Source organism: Daktulosphaira vitifoliae, unplaced genomic scaffold (genome assembly GCF_025091365.1).
Source record: "Daktulosphaira vitifoliae isolate Bord-2020 unplaced genomic scaffold, ASM2509136v1 Scaffold_3, whole genome shotgun sequence".
In the NCBI taxonomy this organism is placed as follows: Eukaryota; Metazoa; Arthropoda; class Insecta; order Hemiptera; family Phylloxeridae; genus Daktulosphaira; species Daktulosphaira vitifoliae.
The window spans coordinates 19,216,655-19,236,890 of record NW_026099574.1 but is presented as its reverse complement, the minus strand read 5'-3'; the positions used below and the strand labels follow the sequence as shown (position 1 = coordinate 19,236,890).

Below are 20,236 nucleotides of genomic sequence, written 5' to 3'. Positions count from 1 at the left end.
CCAAAATATAAGTATTGTGATTTTCACGGCTGACAATTTTCCACATACAAAGCGCACGTTCCTGTATCCTTTTGAATCTTATAACACGATTTACAATACAATCGTTTAACATAATTTAATATTACATACATTTATATTTTGGTATTATTGTTATTTATAGTATTCTTATAAATGAATGTAAGTATGTGACCCATGATTCATTTTAAGGAAATTAATGGATTTGTCGTGAGAATTGTTTATTGTCTATCGATATTTGAATATATTGAGAAACGATAGGTATACACGCAACTAGATAATAAATAAAATGTTCACAAGATTTGTTATTAAATAGAATTGTCCAATTATTGGATAATTCTATTAATAGTCAAATTAATCGATGTAATAATAACCAGAATAACTACTTTAAAATTTCATGATAAAATTACTATTCAAATTAAAAAATGTATGTGTTATTTAACACTTTTTAACTCAAAATTATAAAAATGTATGTATTTTCTATAATATAAATAATAATACTCATAGGATGTTTCCAGATTTTTTTTTGTCTCGATAAATTTCTTTAATATATATCATGTACAGTTACATTTTTAGACTATATGACATGAGATTTTCATATTTTTTTTTACAATTAGATAGAGGTTCCGAAAAAAATATTAAAAATGAAAGCATTGATATCAATAATTTGACTTAATTCAACAACAACTAAAAAACTATAGTTGTCGATTCTGAATAATAAAAAATATAATACGAGCGAAAGTAAAATATATAAAGTATTGTTGAAACAAAAAATATTTGTATTTATATTATGGTTGATTATAACATCAATTTGCATTATTATTTAGTGACAAAAAAACTATCTGATAGTATCATTTCGTGGTCTATCTGTTTATAATGTAACATGAATATTTTTAAAATTTGTTTAATTATATTCCATAGGTATTATATTTTAATAAAATATAATACTAAACTAAATTTTCGAACGAGTTAAATTAGATTAAATAAGCAATATTAAATTATCTAAGTATAAATTTTATTATATTTTAAATATTGAATCAACACAATGTTACAGATAATATCTGGATCGTAAAATTTCTTATAAAATAAGAAATTTTATCATGTATAACTAGATTATAATGTTCAACACTTTTTACAAATATAAGTATTCGAAATCTTTTTAAGATTTATGATTTTATTTGTAATTGATTCCTATAAATCATTTTTTCTTAATCTATTTTTAACCATATTATTTAGATAGCTTCACCACAGATTATTTATCAAAAATGGGATAGTTTAAATTTTTACTTTAATATAATAAATTATTTTATTTTTTTATATAAAATTATTTAAGTAGTAAGAATTGATCATTTGTGGCTAATATTATTTAAACCTAAATATTTATCAAACATATTAAATTACAAAAATAACAAAAATATTAGCTTTGGGTAAAATTATTGTGTAAGTAATTAAAGACATCTACAAGTAAAAATAAATTATAATTATTTTATTTTTAGTATTGAAGGAAACAAAATTAAGTATTTCACTCTTTAATATAAGAATATTTTCCGGTTTCCAAGTATTCCTAATAATATATGTTAAAATTGTTTTATTACCTTCAATCATTCAATTATTAATAAACTATATTTTCTAATAGTTTTCATGAAATAAAAATATTTTTTTAGTATCATGTTATTATAAATATCTTAAACAGATTTAAATTTGTACTCTTTAAAGTATAAGATAAAATGACATTTAACAAATATGCTTCGTGATGTATTTGAGTGTAATAACAATTTGTTAACGTATAAATAATATTGGTGTACTTGGTATTAAAAAATAATAATAACAGTAAAATTATATTTTTGATTTATGTATGTTGATGATAGGTTTTAGAAATGATTTTTTAAGTATCTATAGTAGATCTAATTATAGAGATAAAATTGATGTAATAGTTATAAATATCGCATAAGTAAACATATAAATAATTATCTAAATTCTTTTAAATTAAAAATATATAAAAATACATGATAATTGAAGAATAACTAGTGATATTTTAATTTTTTTAACTTTGCAGGAAAATCTAAATTAAAAGACCCAATACACTAGAGAACCGTTAAGATGGATAAAGTTTAGACTGAAATGTGACAGTGATATAACTGTCTCAAATCACTTTAATGCTAATGCATTTTTGAAAAGTTCGGCTATTCGCGGTATGATAACCAAAAAATTTAAACAAACGCCCATTTAAAAAAAAAATGTTTTTTATGGTGTGAATTCTCACCTATAATAACAGTATGAATCAAAACAAATTAGTTAAGGCCATGATGTATTTAAAAAATTTGTTTAGGAGTAATAATAACTCTTAAATTCATGTATTTAAAATATTAAGTTGTTAAAACTTCATACAGATTTATAACTTTTGAATAAATTCATAAGAATTCATGTTAAATATTAAAATATGTCAAAAATATTTTGTTAAACAGTTGTTATATTTTTATTCGCTAATAAAAAAATTGAGGGGAATTTCTTCAAATTTTCAAGGTATTTCAGTATATAATAGTTATGATTTTCGGTTATTTTAATGTATTTTTCAAACAATATTGATAAAAAAAAACTGAAATTTATAGTATCAGACACAAATAAATTAATACTTTCTCAGCTACATATTAATGTTAAACATTTATACTTAACAAAATACAATTTTTAATTTTCAATCAATGTCTTTCCTAAAGAAAATATGTTTAAAATAAATTATTCATTTTTAACTCATTAATGAGATTTTTAAAAGTGATACGTTTTGGAAAGTTACCTTTCAATTTAATGTTCATATAATTAACAAATATTTAATTTATTATTTACTATAGTTTTATTTACCAATTAAAACTGTCAGTAACAATTAATCATTTTGAAGTGTCAAGCTAGATTATTAACCAAGTCAAAGCTGTAGAGGGATATTATAGTAGTGCCGTGCATTTTAAGTAAAAAAAAAATAAGACAAAAGATTGACTAATATAAAACAATAATCTGTTATGAAGAATAGTTCAAGAAATATCAATAACCACCACTATAGTATTGCTGGACTGGAGTGTAGGATTCCAATTGTGCTTCTGACAAAATTCTATGACCTCGCGAATGATACGGCTGAGAGATAATTTTTAAAATAGTAGAAGAAGTAGCCAAATTCATAGATTTCTTTAACCAACTAGAACTAAGGAAAGTTAAAGTAATTGCACTTGTAGCAATAAGTAAAGCTTTACCAGCCATAACTATTAGAACAAATGTAGTTAAAGATATTAATGTACCAATAGATACAATTGAAGCGCCTAAATAGTGTCCAACGTAGCTGTCATCAACGTTAACTAAAAAAAAATAAATATAAAAATATAAAACACTTTTTGATGTTATAAATAGTAAATTAAGTTACATCAATTTTTACCAAAGGTAATTAGTTTTATGACGAATGCATAATTTTTATTTTATGGTTATTTAAAGTAGACCAACTTTTTTTACAAGTGTTGAAAAAAACAATGATTTTTTTTTTTCAATTTAAAATAAGATGTCAAAAAAAAAAAAACAATATTCAACATTTACCTAAGTTAATATATAAAAAGAGCATTTATTTATATTCATTTATTATACTCTTAACACTGGTGTAATGAATTTTGAATATATAAATAATTTTGGTAAGATCATTTTATAATCTTAATCCGAATATTACGTAAAATTGCATTCAATTTTATATGATATTACTTTCAATTTCTGAAAATTGTTCTTCGAAGTAAATCTTTTAAAACTATAAAACTATAAAAATCAACTTCACACAATTTTCTTCACATAAAAATAATAATAAAAAAAAAGCATTAAACCTTTACTTTTCAAGATGTATAATAAAGAAGGATAAAAAAATGGGTATATTTTCCAAAAAAAATTTTTTTAGCAGAAAGTCAAAAACAAATTACTATTTTAATTAAAAAAAAAACATTTTTTTTACTATAACAAAAATTTTATAATTATTATAATTAACAACTAGAATTTTTTTGCAATATATTTTATCTTTAATAAATATATTAATTTGAATCTTTTAATTAAATTATAAGTTTAAATATTAATGATTAAAAAATGTTGAATTAAAAAAAATATGCTGTTTTGCATATATTTTATTTACCAGGTTTCTTATATTTAGCATTTTTAATGCTTTGTATCTCTTTTAGTGGTATTTAATACATAAACTGTTGTCCCGAAAATGCATTGGACATGGTCGTGTTAAGAACTGAAGACGTACTTTCTGGAAGTGGTATTCCATCAAAATCTCCTACAGAGTTTATAAAAAAATTTACTTTAATATTAAATACTAGAAAGCGCTCTAAGTATCGTGCAAACGATAAAATAGCTAAGCAATATGTTTGTTTTTAACGGTGCAGATAGGCAACATAATATACTTATAAGTTCAATTTACACCATCCATTGTATTCGAGGCTTCAATAAATTGTTTAATAAAAAACCAACACTGTATAATTTTGCAGCATAACAATTTGAAATATATATGTTTGAAATATACACTTTTAAATTTCAAAATTGTAAAATAATGACCAGAGAAGGGTTTGGAATACCCAAATAAGGATAATTGGAACTTCAAATTAAAACTAGGTTAAAAATATTATTAATTTAAAATTAAAAATATTTAACTCAAATATTATTATACAATTAATGGAAGTTTAAAATGATTGTGCAGGATTTCGTCGGGTTCATTCTATCTTAATTAATTGGGATCAGCTGTTACTTTTATTACAGATATATTGAAAATACTTAAGACAGTTATCAGAAACTTCAGAGAGAAGCCCAATGTAACTATGATTTGATAAACCACAGAAACGTATGGAGGGTATGACTATGATATGATCATTATCATCACCATTGTCTCTATCCTAATTAATTGGGATCAGCTATATCTTAAAGATTTGATGGATTTTTATATCGGATGTCGATTTACGCAATGTCTTTATTAATGAGGGAACCAGTATGGTGGTAAGGTGTGTATCATCATTAAAATCGACATATATAATTTGGAATTATTCAAAATATATTTTATTTATTAACTGATGAAACTATTTTGAAAATCAATAGTTTTAAATGGATTACTTAGCACAATAATTTGATTATGTTATTATTTTTTTATGTATTAGGATTAAATGAAGTACAACTTAAAAATTATTAAAATTGAAAAATTTTCAATAATTTTTTCATAAACCTAACAAAGGAGCTAGAAGGAAAACCAGTATGGGAACAAAGTTTGTGTCACTGTTAAAGTTCTTGTATGGTCACCCATCTGGAAATCGACAGTGTACAGAGCTAAGGTGACAATTGTGTGACCCACTCCACCACATAATTTTTATAATGGTAGGATAATGCCCATAAAAATAATTGTATTTTGAATTGAATCGATTTGAAAGTATAGCAAACAATAAATGTGTATGGCTTTTAAACATTTTTAGAAGTTTCCTATAAATGCGGTATCGTCATAAAGTTTAATACTATTTTAACATTTTGATATACTATACATTTTTTTTTGTTGACATTTTACACTTTGTTTTTTGTCACAAAAATAATTATATAACTCTTTTGTATACTAAACCATCAACATAACCAATTTTTAGATTATTTTAAAAGTAAAAAAAAATGTTTATCTACCAGAAATATTATACTATGTAATCTAAAATATTTTATTGTATAAAATAAGTTTATTTTATAACTTTAGATAACAAATATATCAATGCGATTAGGAATGAGTTTTTGATATTTAGTACAAAGTTAAGTAGAAGTTTTTTTATATTTATATTACGTTTAATAATCAATATTCATTTTTAAAAGAGAATCTCTTTATTTCTATCTGATAGAAATAATGTTAATTATATTTAAATTAATAAAATATTTATTATATATTATACATTTACCTCCTATAAATCCTTTTGGTTTAATTTTAATAGAACTATTAAAATAAATTTTAGCATCTGTATAATAAAATAAAACTAGTAGAATTATTAATAAGATTATAAAATAAAAAGTAATTTTTAGACCCATGATTCGAAATATTTCATGTCCGCCAAGTACACTAACAAATACTGAACTCAATATTTAAATGTCTTTTATTAATACATTGCTTTTTTGTGCCTAGTCAGATCGTGTGTGAACTACTTGGTTTTTTGTATATTTAAACAACAAAAACAATAGACCAAAAATGTTTAAATCAGAATTTCAGTAAGGCGTCTTTCTATCAAATCAGTCATCTCCGTCGACTTAAAATATGTATATTTGTTTTTTATTCCATTTGTTGGTTGCTAGTCATACAAAAAAAAAATACTTCTATTTCAATTACTAGTATTTATTATAAACCAAAACTAGTATTTATGTATTTATTTCATGTTCATTCAAATTGACGATTCATTTTTTTTTAAGTAATATGTGTTCTAACTACAAAAAATATTTTAAGTGACAAAACAATTTATCATTACATTTATTTTTGCACAATTCACGTATGATGAATGGTTTACATTTGTAAAAAACTCTACTGTAATTTTATTCTTCATTAGGTATTTCGTGTATTCAATAAAGTATTAATTAAACATGATTCATAATATACCATAGTTGTGAACAGAAATTCAGGCCGGGGGCAGCAAATAATTGTATCTTTCTTAAACATTCAATATTTTATAAAGAATATAAAGGACTTACAAGGGGTATTGCTTTAAAAATTTATCTTATTTACTCAGTTTACAATTTTTATACAGTAAAATAGAACAGTTCACTGTTGTAGTTTCCCGTTTTTTCTATTGAGTTACTATTATAACTATTCCAGTTTAATAAATTGGACCAGTCGAGAGCAATAAAAGTACAAACTTTAATGATACATATTGATTCATATCATTTGAATTGACAAAATTTATATTCATAAAAGATTTTTAACAAAATTTGACACGTAATCTGTATTTCTTACTCTTATTATTATGTTTTTTTGATAAGAGAGTTATTGTAAATCTTGCAAAATTTTTTTCATTTCTAAAAAATGAGAAATAAATTTCAATCCTGTTTTTAAAGTTAAAAAAATAAATAAGGTATTGATATGAATAAATATTATTTTTGTTGTTAGAATTACATAGAATTTAAAGTTTTAGATTAAGTTACTAACTCAATATAATCAGAAGATGGTTTCATATCTTCTGATGTGAAACCACTATAATAATTACATAGTTATTAGTAATTTACATAATTTAAATTTAAAGCATAGAATTTCAATTTAAACTTAATTCTTAGTAAATTAATTAAGAACACGTTTATTCCTTTTAATTAATATTATTTTCATTCAATAAAACAAAGTACATTTTTTATGTAAACTCATTGCTTGTTAGCAAAAAATTTATTTAATGGCTGTTTTATTAAAATTAGTATTGTTATTACTTGTACTTATTTTTTCCAAAATTTTTCGTTTCAATATCTATTTATAAAAGTGATTTTATTATTCTTGTCTATGATTAAGAGGTTTAATGAAATATTACAATACAATTGTATAGAATATAAATTATACGACGTGTACACACAAACAGTAGGGCGTGGAAGAAATTTTATGTTGGGTGCGCACGGGTGTGTAACCTGTGCTGGAGTGTGTTTAAAGTTTTTATACAACCGCGGTTTATAGGCAGAAGAAAAGAAAGTGCCATCGTCTCCAATAGAAAGTAGTCTGGAGGCCGGCGTGGATCGTATTTTCATGAAGAGAGGAGAGAGATGATGACCATATATGGATACCAAAATATACAGTTGTTGTACTTATAGTAGGTCAGCACAACCTTGGCCGTAACATTCCTATAGTTGATTCCCATTCACACACTTATTAACAGAAACGCATCAAGGACATGAATTCGATTCAATCTAAAGCTAAATGTTTACGAAGTTACTGTTGAACTGTATCCGTTTATTTATGAATATACTTATTCTTTTAATTTTATTAGCATTAGATGCTCTCTTATTTAACTTTTACAAAAATTAAGATATATTTCCCTTAAGTAAATTTTTTGATAAATTATATTTTGTATTAAAAATATATTTTAAGATATTAGAATTAAATAGTATACATAACAAAAGGTTCTTGGGCTTAATCATTTTTCTCAACAAATCTTCTTAATGTAATTTGTCTAATTGATTTAATTAATTAGAACTAAGCCAGAATTTCGACTTATTTCCAAAATCAAATTTAAATAGCCAATTTGTTAGAATAGTTCATAATTTTAATAGTATAGTTTAATTGATGAATTAAACAATTTTGATATAAAGAAGTTATATTTAAAAATTCTTATTTCCAAGCGTTGTTTGTTTAGGTTCGATTTAACGTTTAATTTTCTTGTGGGTATTTGACTTCAAAAGAAAAGATTAGCTACATCGCTGTTTTTTATATATAAATTTTTTACGAATAATTTTCTGACTATATTAATATATGTATTTGTTATTATTACTATAATTAATATAATAATAATTATCCAATGTTTAATAGCATTTGTAATAATATAACATTAGATCTATTTCATGTTGTGAACCTTATAGATAAGTTCCATCAACTTGAGTTAAGTTATTGTTCAATTTTTGATAAAAAATACTTTTAAAGCTAGCAATAGAAACTTATATAGATTTGGAGTTTTAAATTTTAGCTAAATTTTAGCAATTAAAATATACAGATTAGTCACGGAGATACGACAAATCGTTTTTTATAACCCATTGATGGCGATTGCGGCCTCCCCTAAGAGAAGTTTTTTTAACTATGTATACTCTACGATGGTTAATTTAGTTCATCTCCAGAGAGATGGATGCAACTCACTAAACAAATGTTTCGTTTAGCAAATGGATCTGCCCGAAATCGATTCTTGAACCCGAGACAGTACGCATCAGATACTGACGCGTTACCGATTTGGGCACACCATTCCACTAATAATACTAAATTCATTACTTAATTTAATTATAAAATACACTATTATTTAGTATTTGTTATTTTACTTTAATATGTACTTTTAATATTAAAATAACTCAGCCAGAAAAATTTTAATTAGTGATTAATAAAATTATACAAATGAGAATTCAAAGTTTATGAATTATAGGAATTAATTTAACTATTTCTTTATTATTAATGATCTCAGTAACTTATTATTTGGAGTTAATATATTAACCCAAAATGTTGATACATCAAAAAATGCTATTACAGTATCTAAATTTTAGCACACATAATATATGATCAAAGTTTTCCAATTGTAACAGATATAATTATTCTAAAATAGTGTGTTGTTGTTATTTTTAGTTAATTATTAAGAAAAAATCAAGAATCGATGTATCAATGAAAAACTATTTGGGTACGCTCTAAGGTGACGCACCCGGATCTACTTTTGTTTCACTTGATCAAAAGAAGAAAAAGAGAAAGTTTTCATGTCACACTACTGTTTTTTATAAAAGTCTTGAATTAATAGAGTCGGTTGAATTAATTAACCACCTTAAATTGTTCTTATAATTATTAGAGACCTCAGTTTTAGTAAAAAAGTCTGTTAAATTTAAAAAACTAAACTATGTTTTGACGCAATAAATTTAATTCATTCACCATGTTAATTTCATGTTTGGTACTATGATTAAAAAATACATTTACAGGTTTGTTTCTTGTGTTTATTACTATATTAAATAAAAATGTTAAATTAAAATAAAATGAAAAAATGAATGTTGAAAGGGAATCAGACAGTAGTAATTTAAATAAAAAACACTTTGAGTTAAAGCTATAATGTTTAAGCAATAATTATCGTACATTTTTGAAATTTTCCGATAAATATACTTGAGTTTTGAGTATTTTCTATTTAGCAATGTAAGTTATACTAACTAAACATTTAAATATAAAAAAAAACTTTTTAACTATTATTTTTCTCACGGAGTTTTTGTAGATTTAAAAAAATATCGTAATAAATAAACCATAACCTATTAATTATAGAATTTTACAATAGAACTCGGAAATAAACACACACCGAATTAGTTTATAAATAAATGATTATTCAGAATAGTTAATTAGTAAGTTTAACAATACGCTTTATTAAACATTGAAAAATTAACTAAAAATAAAAGTGTTAATAGGTGGTTTATAGTTGCAGAGAAAGCGGATTACTGTGGAATGCGTTCGGAGAAATTCTATGCGAGTCCGTTTACTCATGTAACCAACTAATATGATATTAACAGTACTCGAGTGGTCGCATGACCTACATTATTATATGTTCCCCACATTCACCGTAATAACAGGCATATACTATAAAATACCAAACATGACTTCAGTGTGGATCACTCGAGTCAAACGCACTGGACGTTACACGTTAGAGTAGATGGGTACATTTGGTTCAAATTTTACGAAATAAAAATTATTATTACTTTTATCTTTTTACAATTAATGAATTTTTAATTCTTAAGTCTACAAACTTTTTAACCAATTAAAAGTAGACTAAATAAAATGGTTGACCAAATCGTAACAGGCTCCAATTTGTCCAAACAACATTTTTTAGGTCAATATTTTTGAAGCTTCAAAAACGAAACTTCTCGATAATACTAGAACGCGACAAATACGTTCTTCTTCTATAAAAATACTTAAAAATATTTTTTGTAATACATCAGACTTTGCCTAGTAGCAACGAACAAAAACCAGAAAAGGGTTTAGGGACACTTAAATTGGAATAATTAAACAATTGAGGGAAGTTTAAAATGAATGTTCAGGATTTCGTCGGGTAGATAGTTTTATGTTAAATTTCAAAGGACGTGTAGTGCAAGGAAACATTTAAAATTCTTCCAGATTACTTTTATTACAGATATATTGAAAATATTTTAAGACAGTTATCAGAAACTTCAGAGAGAAGCCCAATGTAACTATGATTTGACATAAACCAAAGAAACGTATGGAGGGTATGATAATGATAGGATCATTATCATCACCATAGTCACTATCCTAATTAATTGGGGTCAGCTGTGTCTTAAAGATTAGACGGATTTTTATATTGGCTGTCTATTTACGCACTGTCTTTATTAATGAGGGAACCAGTATGGTAGCAAGGCGTATGTCATCATTAAAATCGATATATATAATTTAAAATATTTTATTTATTAACTTATAAGGCTTTTTTGAAAATCAATAATCCTAAATGGATTACGTAAAATACTAATTTGATTATGTTATTTGATAGGATTAAGTAGATCACGATTTGAAAATTATTCAAACTGAAAAAATTTCAATGATTTTTTTTATTTACCTAACAAAAAAAGCCACTAATATAAGAAATTCTTGAATAGTTGTAGCTGATTAAGTTAATGCTTTTGTTTAAATAATGGTTTATTTTGGAGAAAATGTCTTAACATAAATGATTTAAAAGCAATCATTTTGTTTTATTGGTAAAATTTATTTAATCATAAATCAACTATAATGTAATTTAGTATAGCCTTTATATAACTTATATTGCTTCACCAGTAGAGACGTATATTTTTTTTAAATCATGTATGTTAAACTCATTTTTACAGATTTTTTATGTCGATAGTTTTTTCCAAGTACCATCAATATATCATCACACATAGAATTTATATCGTAGATATTTTATGTGCATAAATATTTTTGAATACTTATCTTTATATTAACTTTTTATAAATATAAGTCATTAAATAGTAATTTTTATTTTAAAAATTGTCATTTAATTATTTCCATTATCGTTAGTTAGTAGTTTATTAATGATAAATTTTATACCCACAAAATAAAGTGTACAATTAACTTATTTTTACTGGAAGTCTTCCTTGATAAATGATGGGAATTAACCAAATATGCACGTGCGTTCTTTATTTTATCTGCTTAATTTAAAGTTAGGCGTACAATGAAATGTTTATAACACAATATTTTTTGTGTACATATTTTGCGTTTTTTCGAATTTAAGGCATATACTTAAAACCGAGTTATTGTATAATATTGTACAATATTATATTATTATTGTATATTATATAAATTAATTTGTTTGAATATATCTTATTAATTTACTAATTGTATTCTGTTCATATAACGTTTTCATAATAATATTAAATAAAAAAAAGTTCTGATAAAAATATCTAATAATAAAAATAGCCATACTCTCGCCTTTTTCTTGATCTATTTTTATAAATCATCATAACCTTTGTAGTGCTGGTCCAAAAGTTGTGGTCAAGCCTTATATAATTTTTTAAACTAGTTAAATGTGTATGATGTTATTTAAAATATTAAGTTAACACCCTTGCGTCTAAGTTATAAGGAATGATGCTAGTAGCTGATTAATCAAAAAAATAAAATGTAACTAAATATTTTATTTTTTCAAAATTTTATTTATATTGCGAGCAATTGTAATAATTTTCGATAATTACTATTAAGGTAATAATTTTTTAACAAATACTTATCAATATAAATACAGTAAAATATAAATAACTTGGAAATTTACTTGCAATTTAATCTAGTAGAAAACTGGTTAGTGTCAAATACTCCAGTAATTCAGATAAAGAGTTTTAGAAGAATACAGCTAAGAAAAGAGAATTCGGAAGTGATTGTGAAAGGTGAAATAACAATTAATAATAGTATCATTTTTATAAATATTAGCGAAAACACCAGCAAGCATACCATAGCAATGCAATTATACACTATTCATGTATATATGTGAGTAAAAGAATCCAAAAGAGTAGGGTCGTAACATTGGGATAAGTATTAATGATATAGCAGATGGGCTTTTGTCAGCCTACAAAAACACCGTGATTTGCCATTTGCATAACGATTAGCTATAGTAACAAGGTCACCAACACCTAGGTGAGTTGTCATACCTCGATATGATTACTAGACCATAGATGGAATTTAATTTTAAGTTAATTAATATTTTAATTTGAGGTTATATGTCGTTAAATATAAATGATTATAATACTTCATGATTTATTAACCACAACTGTGATGATTGAAGTTGTACGTGGTTGATATGTAAAACATACCGTAGCCCAAGTCTACATTAAGGAAAAGGAATAAAATACATGCGAGTACTAAAGCTACTCACGCAATAAAATAAATATTACAGTCAAGATGAGAGTCAAATGAGACCTGAGAGATAAATGAAAGCCACAAAAAAAAATTACAAAGTCAAATAATTTTAATAGGAATGAGAAATTTCTTCNTATTCATGTATATATGTGAGTAAAAGAATCCAAAAGAGTAGGGTCGTAACATTGGGATAAGTATTAATGATATAGCAGATGGGATTTTGTCAGCCTACAAAAACGAGGGAAGATTACAGTGATGGAGTTCTTGACATTCATAGAAATAATTGAATCTAAAAGAGGTAAAAATAAAATGAGTAAACAATTTTTTCAAACTCACAAAAAGAATTAAGAAAAAAATTTGGGGGTACAAGCGAGTTCGAACTTCGTACCCAAAGTGTGATATACACAAGTGTTACTGATTTGGAAATCGTACGTCACATTTTTAAAGGATAAAAATGGCAATTTAAGCTAGTTCAAATTTCAATTTTATTTTTCTCGACTTAAAAGAAGTAAAAAAAAAAATTAAAATAAATTAAACTTTCTATGCTATTTCAATTATATTTACATAATATTAATATATATTTATATAATAAAAAAAAGAAGAATCACACAATGGTTTGATGATGGATTAAACATAGAATAAGTATTTAGTATATATTACACAGTAAAAATATAAATAACAAATAATGAATTAATTTATTTGTTAATTCATAATTTATGATAAGTAAATAAATAAATTATTAAAAATACACTTTTTTCTTTATATAAAATTTTAGTTTTTTATTCGTACTGTTGATTTCCATATAAAATTGGTTCAGTTGAAGGTTGATGATTTGCTTAAAATCAAAATCCAAATCGTAATAGTATTAAAAAAATCGGTTTGGTGAAAGTTGAGAAGAAGTGATAACAGTCACAAAAAAAACACATCATAGTAAAATTATATTTATATAATATTTATGAAAATTAGTGTACTACCCTTGTAAGGTATATTAAAATAAAATAAAATACTAATCCGAGTATTTTGACACAAAAATAGTATATTTTTTAATACGGTAGCCATTTTCACCAAGAAAACAACGTAAAGTTTGACATTTTATTTTCTATACTAAAGTATATTACATAAGCTCTAAATTAAGATATGTATAAAAACGTCAATATTTCCGGAACGCTTTCAAAAATTAAGTTTAAAAAATTCTATTTTCTATACGCAGTTTTCATTTTTTAACCCCCCTGTATAAATGAAAATGTCTGTTAAAAAAAAAAGATATTTCAAATGAAGGAAGTATATAAATAGTATTTATCATATAAAAATTGTGTTGATCCATACATTTTTCGAAATGTTAAAGAAATATAAAGTTAAAAATATAAAATATAAAATCGGGACTATTACACAACAATAATATATTTTTGAATACGGTAGCCGTTTTCACCATGAAGACAATAAATTTCGAAATTTCTAATTTAAGATATGTATAAAAGTGTAAAATTTTGTTGATTAAGTTAATTATTTGTGGAAAATTTATCATTTTGAATCCCCTTGTGGGCATTCATAGGGGGGATTCAAAAGGGTCAAATTTAAAAAATATATATACCAAACGATGAGTAAATATCTAATGTATCTTAAAAAAAAATTGTTCTATTTATCCATTTTTCAAAAAGTTTTAATGATAGTTTTAAGTAAAAAAAGGTGAAAAATGTCGAAAATTACTTATTTTTAGTGTTGTAATTTTTTTTATAAATGTCCCTTAATTACGGGAATGAGAGAATTTGTTCAATTTTTGAGGATATTGTATACGATTAGATACGATTTGTGGTATATTGACATATTGTTCATCAAAATCGATCCAGTGAGAGCAGAGAATAAGTGGTAAGAGACACAAAAAATAAATAGATAAAAATAAACACATCATAGTATAATTAATACCTTCACAGTTTCGCATCGAAGCTAAAACAGGGGAATGATTAAGTAAAGAATATTTGTCTATTAAATGAAAGAATAAAAATAAATAAATAGTAAATCCATAGAATACATTGTGTTCACTAAATATAGTAAAGAATAAGAAATATTGTAATAGCTCCACTTAAGCAGTTAAACAAATTGTATTGTGAAATATAATTAAAAATAATTTTAGGTTACTTATATTAATAATAAATTTCATTAGACCTAACAATAGTGATATTAATGTGATTACTCAAATTAGCTTAAGAACTGTTATAGATTCGGTCGATTTATCAAATCTTTTAGTTAAACAATGGCACCTCTGACTTTAGCAGTTAATGGTTTGTAAAGCGTATTAGCTCGAATGCCATTTTTACCCGTGTCGTTGGAAAATAAATGTATCCTTCTAACTTAGTTTACTATTCAGTAATTTGATGTTAAACGGAATAGCTACAAACAGAGCTTGTTCAACTCAATTAACCACTAATTTATTTTTCATCATAGAAAATAATGTTGAGAAAGAAAAATAACAATCTCGACCAAATGCTGCGATTGGCAACAAAAGAATTTTTAGGTTTCTCAAATAAGGCACAAATAATACGCTACTTTTTACGAGTCACACTTTTGATTTTGAGTTGTGCACCCAAGTCATCGTGACACTGATTAATTAATACTACAAGCTACTTCACAAAAAAAGTGCACCGTAATACTGACATAATATTTAAAAATATATAAATTTTCCGTTACTTTTATATTAAAAGAATATTTAAATTTGAACCAATAGAAAGTAGTGGATCAATTATAATAAGTAAAAAAAATTTTTAACAGATAAAGTGAAATTTTGAAATTATGATAAAGCTTAATTAATCTTAAATGATTAAACTACTAACTGACATTAATCTATTGTATAATTTTTTATTCAAAATTAAATAAAACATAATTTAATTTAGATATCCAAACAAAATGTTGACATAAATTTCAGCACAATTTTTCAATATTATAATTTTTAAAGGTTAAATAATAAACGAGAATATTTAAATCAAAGAAAATTACGTTTTAATTGCTTTCGTTTTTACTTTTTTGTACCATCATAAAAAATTTTAGCTTGATTTTAAAAATTACAATTTATTAAAGAAGTAGGAACGATTAATAAATTGTTAATATTTAATGCATCGATTTTGAATTAAAAAAAATTGAATAGCTTTATGAAAACATAAATCTATAATTTTCCTCATATGTGAGAAAATTGTTTATTTTTATTCAGTTTACAAATTTTATTAAAAGAAAGTGATTAAAGTATGATTTTAAAATATACGTATAATTTATTTATTTACATAATAATGACAAAATTTCCACACAGCCTTGAACATATAATGCACAGTCAATCAATTTGAAAATAATTTATAATACAATAATAATAATCAAAGTGTATCTGTCTTCTGTTTCTGTCACATTTTTGAATTACCTTATTAAGCCGTCATTAGTTTTTAACTATTTTTATTGAAATGAATAATGAATGAATTAAAAATGGACACGGAATAAATAGTACAAAGAAGATATAATTAGCAATTTTATATTTTTTCAGTAATATATTTTTTGATAGTACTTTGACTGTTTAACAAATATGTCTTAAAACTGAACTTAAAAAATCTACTTCACACCTTGTGTTTTAAGTATTGTGTTATTGTAAGTATATTTTACATAATAGCATAGTACGAATTTTAATAATGAGTATTTGTGAATGTGATTTCGATAATTATTTTAGCTAATAATAAAGATAAAGAGAAAGTGATCTATCTTGTAATCTATTATATTGTATTTTAATTTAATTTAATTATTATTATTATTATGACTTTTTGATGTCTATATCTTGGGTGATATAAGAATAAGACACCTATTTTATCAAAAACTATGGAACATTTTTTATTTTCGTAAATAGAAAAATTATTTGGTTTTAAAAAACTCTTTAATTTTAATGTTATAAACAATTGTTTTTTTATCCAGAAATAAAAACCTTAACTTTAATTTATTTAAGTCTAAACCCTTATTTTTAATTAAAAATATGATATAAAACAATGAGACTTTTGTTCGGTCAAAAAAAAGGATTGAAAGTTTTTATAACAATATCATTTTTCTCTTTGCTTAAATTTAAAATATTTAATAGTTTATAGATGATGAATATATATACAAGTGTTCAATAAGTGAGGAAACAGGTAAAGTGTTCTCATTGTTTATAACAATTGACCTGTTTCCTTACTGATCACTCTGTATAATTTGCTTATGGGCATAATATAATTAAAATATTAAGTTATTTGAAATTATTCTATTCAAAGAAACATATTGTCTATAGGTCTGTTTATGAAAATCTATAAAAATGTATATGATTTGCGATGATTCCTATTAGGTTTTAGGATAAAAGTCACATAATTTAATTTTTATTTAGTTTGTATTATTAAGGTCATTATTGTAGAAAAATTGAAATTTTCTTATATTAGTGCTTCTACCCTAATTTAATTTAATTATCAATTTCATAGTATTAAATCATATAGTTTTGATACATTGATTGATTTAAAATATTACTAGTTGAGTTAATTGATGTTTTTATTTATTTTTATACATCTGAATGTATTATTGCATTTTTTTTAGGCCAATAACATAAATTAAAACCAATTAAAATTAGTTGAAATCATCTATAGAATACAAAACCAATTGTACTACCGAAATGAAGTTACAACTTAATTCAATTTGTAATCAATGTGTCATTTAAAACATAGTTGACATGTATAATAAGCCAATAGGGCATATTTATAAAATAATTTCACGAACTACCTATTGAAACGAATTGTCAGAAGTTTCTCTCCGCTAACATATTTTCTTTTACAAGTCAATTAAGAAAAATCAAACAATAAATTCGTACATTGCAAATAGCAAACACGACGTGTTATTTTTATGTTCAATCAACCACTCTCACCGGGTATTGTTTTTAACATGCTGTGAGTTAGACATTGCTTCTAGTAAATTTGTTCACATCAAATACCCTTACGTATTCTGGTTATTTATTTTTTTAGGAAGTATAAAATAATATTTGAGACTTTGTTATAGTCAATAATTATATAAATATATATTATGACATTCATAAGTATTTACAATGCTTTAATTAATTGACATGCATACATATTTTTATCAAATTAATTTACTAAGTAAAAAAAAAAAATTATAGATTAACTCGTAGAGTTTACACGTAATAATCTAATTATTTTTGTGTTTAAAATAAATCAGCCACAATGGCCAAATATAAGCCGATAACTTTTTAACAGATGTTAATTTTTGTAAAAATTAAAAAGTCATTTACATTCGTTAATGGTAAAAACTTAATGCTAATATGGCAAAAAGTTACTCGGCCCCAATAGAGCATCAACCTACATTTTTATCTTATTATATTGTTGGTAAGTTTGGCAAGATTAAACTGACTTACAATATAATTTTAAATTGGTTACTTCATAACCCGCTCTACTCAATTATTCTAATTACAATAATATTTATAGTAAAAAAATTTTTAAAAATCATCATAAATTAAAAAAAATTGTCTAAAAAAGATTTGAAATGGAATTAGCACTTATTACGCAGATGTTGGAGAAACAACAGAAGGCTGTAATTGTCCATTGTAGGCCATTTGTTGTGCTTCCATGCTACGCCTGTAGTAACCACCGTTACTAGGAGAGCCGGATGATGGCCAGGAAGCACCGGCACTAGCGCCACTCCATCCTTCAGCGATTTTACCGAATCCACTTGACGATCCAGCGAATTTTTGTAAAGCTAAGACACCAGCGATGAGTAGAGCTAATTTTCCGAATACTAAAGCTTTTAAAGCGAAAAATCCAATTATTCCCAAAAGAACTGGAAGTATAGCGAAGATTTTAACAGCCAATAAACCAACAATAGGCAATACCTTCTTCTTCAATTTACCGCGGCCTGAAAATATAAAACTACTAATTAATCATCTATATTAAATTAATTAATTCAGAGTAATTTATTAAAGATCATAATTTATAGTTTGGAAATTAAATAAGTGCATTACATTAAATATAAAATTGTAATTTTTTAACGATTTAATTAATACAAGTTGTTATTTTTACCTTCTTCAATAGCCCTAGAAAGTTCTTCAGCATTAGTTTGAGGGAATTGTAATTGAAGAGTTCGTGATTGTAAAAATCTAAGGGCTGAGTCGACGACCATTCCAGTAACTTTGGAAGTCTTTTCTTCGGCATCTTCGGGCAATTGACCACGGAGTTCTTCTTCGGTAGGCAAAGCACGGGAATCACGTTGAGAATCTACTGAATTTTTGGCGAGCATTACTCCTGGGAATACTTGGACATCTCCAAGACGAGCAGCCCTTTCAAAAGCAGCTGCTGCCTTAACAGCCAAACAAGCAGTAGTATCCTGATCCTTTGCGCATTCCTCTGAAATTTTAGTTACAAGAGCCCAATTACCGTCATTAATTGAACGACCTTCTCGATCTCCTTCGGTAATTTGATTTTGTCGGCCGGACACGACGGCAGCGTTTAAGCAATACGGTAAGACGGCAACGGCTAACACAACACTACACGAGAAACGCATGTTTAATTATTATAAAAAATAACGAACAACGGCACTAAAACGATGTACAACGATGTACAACGAAGCTCACGATGAGTTCAAATGGAAGATCGGTAACACAATGGGGCGAAATACAGACGGTGGTCCCTATATATCGCCCCACAGCCGTTTAATGCAGCGCGGCGTGTGTCATCCCGGGCTTTCCCCACCAGAGTTACTGAAGCTGAGGCCTCGCCCCTTGGTCGTCGTTAGAAAGTGAATAATATTATATATTGCTATTATATTGTATTATTATTATTTCGTTTTTTTATCTTTGTACACCTCTATAAACACCTATCTTAAACTGGGTGGTCGTACAGTATTGTCACTATCCCGTGGTACAACCGCATTCCTTTTAGACTCAATCACTAGGCGAATATCATTAACATCATAAGTCTCAGGTCAAAATTCATTCTATTAGTTAGAATTGGTACAGAGTAGAGCTAATAATATTTAACTTAACTTCTCATTTTAAAGATTTTATTAACAGTTAGTTTATACTTGGAAAATAAATGTTTGTGAATACATTAAATTGATATTGTTGAAGTTTTTAAAGTTAAGTAATAATGTGAATTAGCTTCA

General features: G+C 24.9%; 1 protein-coding gene across 1 annotated transcript; it reads right to left on the bottom strand.

Annotated features, from left to right (window-relative positions):
- Window positions 1-18,142: 18,142 nt before the first annotated feature.
- LOC126901437 (uncharacterized) lies at window positions 18,143-19,754 on the bottom strand. Its single transcript, XM_050677874.1, has 2 exons — window positions 19,156-19,754; window positions 18,143-18,991 (listed from the first exon to the last, which is right to left on the bottom strand). The coding sequence occupies exons 1-2, from the start codon at window positions 19,634-19,636 to the stop codon at window positions 18,639-18,641; spliced, it is 834 nt and encodes a 277-aa protein (XP_050533831.1). The 5' UTR covers window positions 19,637-19,754; the 3' UTR covers window positions 18,143-18,638.
- Window positions 19,755-20,236: the final 482 nt, after the last annotated feature.

What these genes read in the sequence shown, in the direction of transcription:
- LOC126901437 (XM_050677874.1), bottom strand. Translation starts at nt 19,636, where the DNA reads ATGCGTTTCTCGTGTAGTGTTGTGTTAGCCGTTGCCGTCTTACCGTAT. An exon ending in TTCTAGGGCTATTGAAGAAG is followed by an intron (nt 18,992 to 19,155) that starts GTAAAAATAACA and finishes TTATATTTTCAG; the next exon opens with GCCGCGGTAAATTGAAGAAG.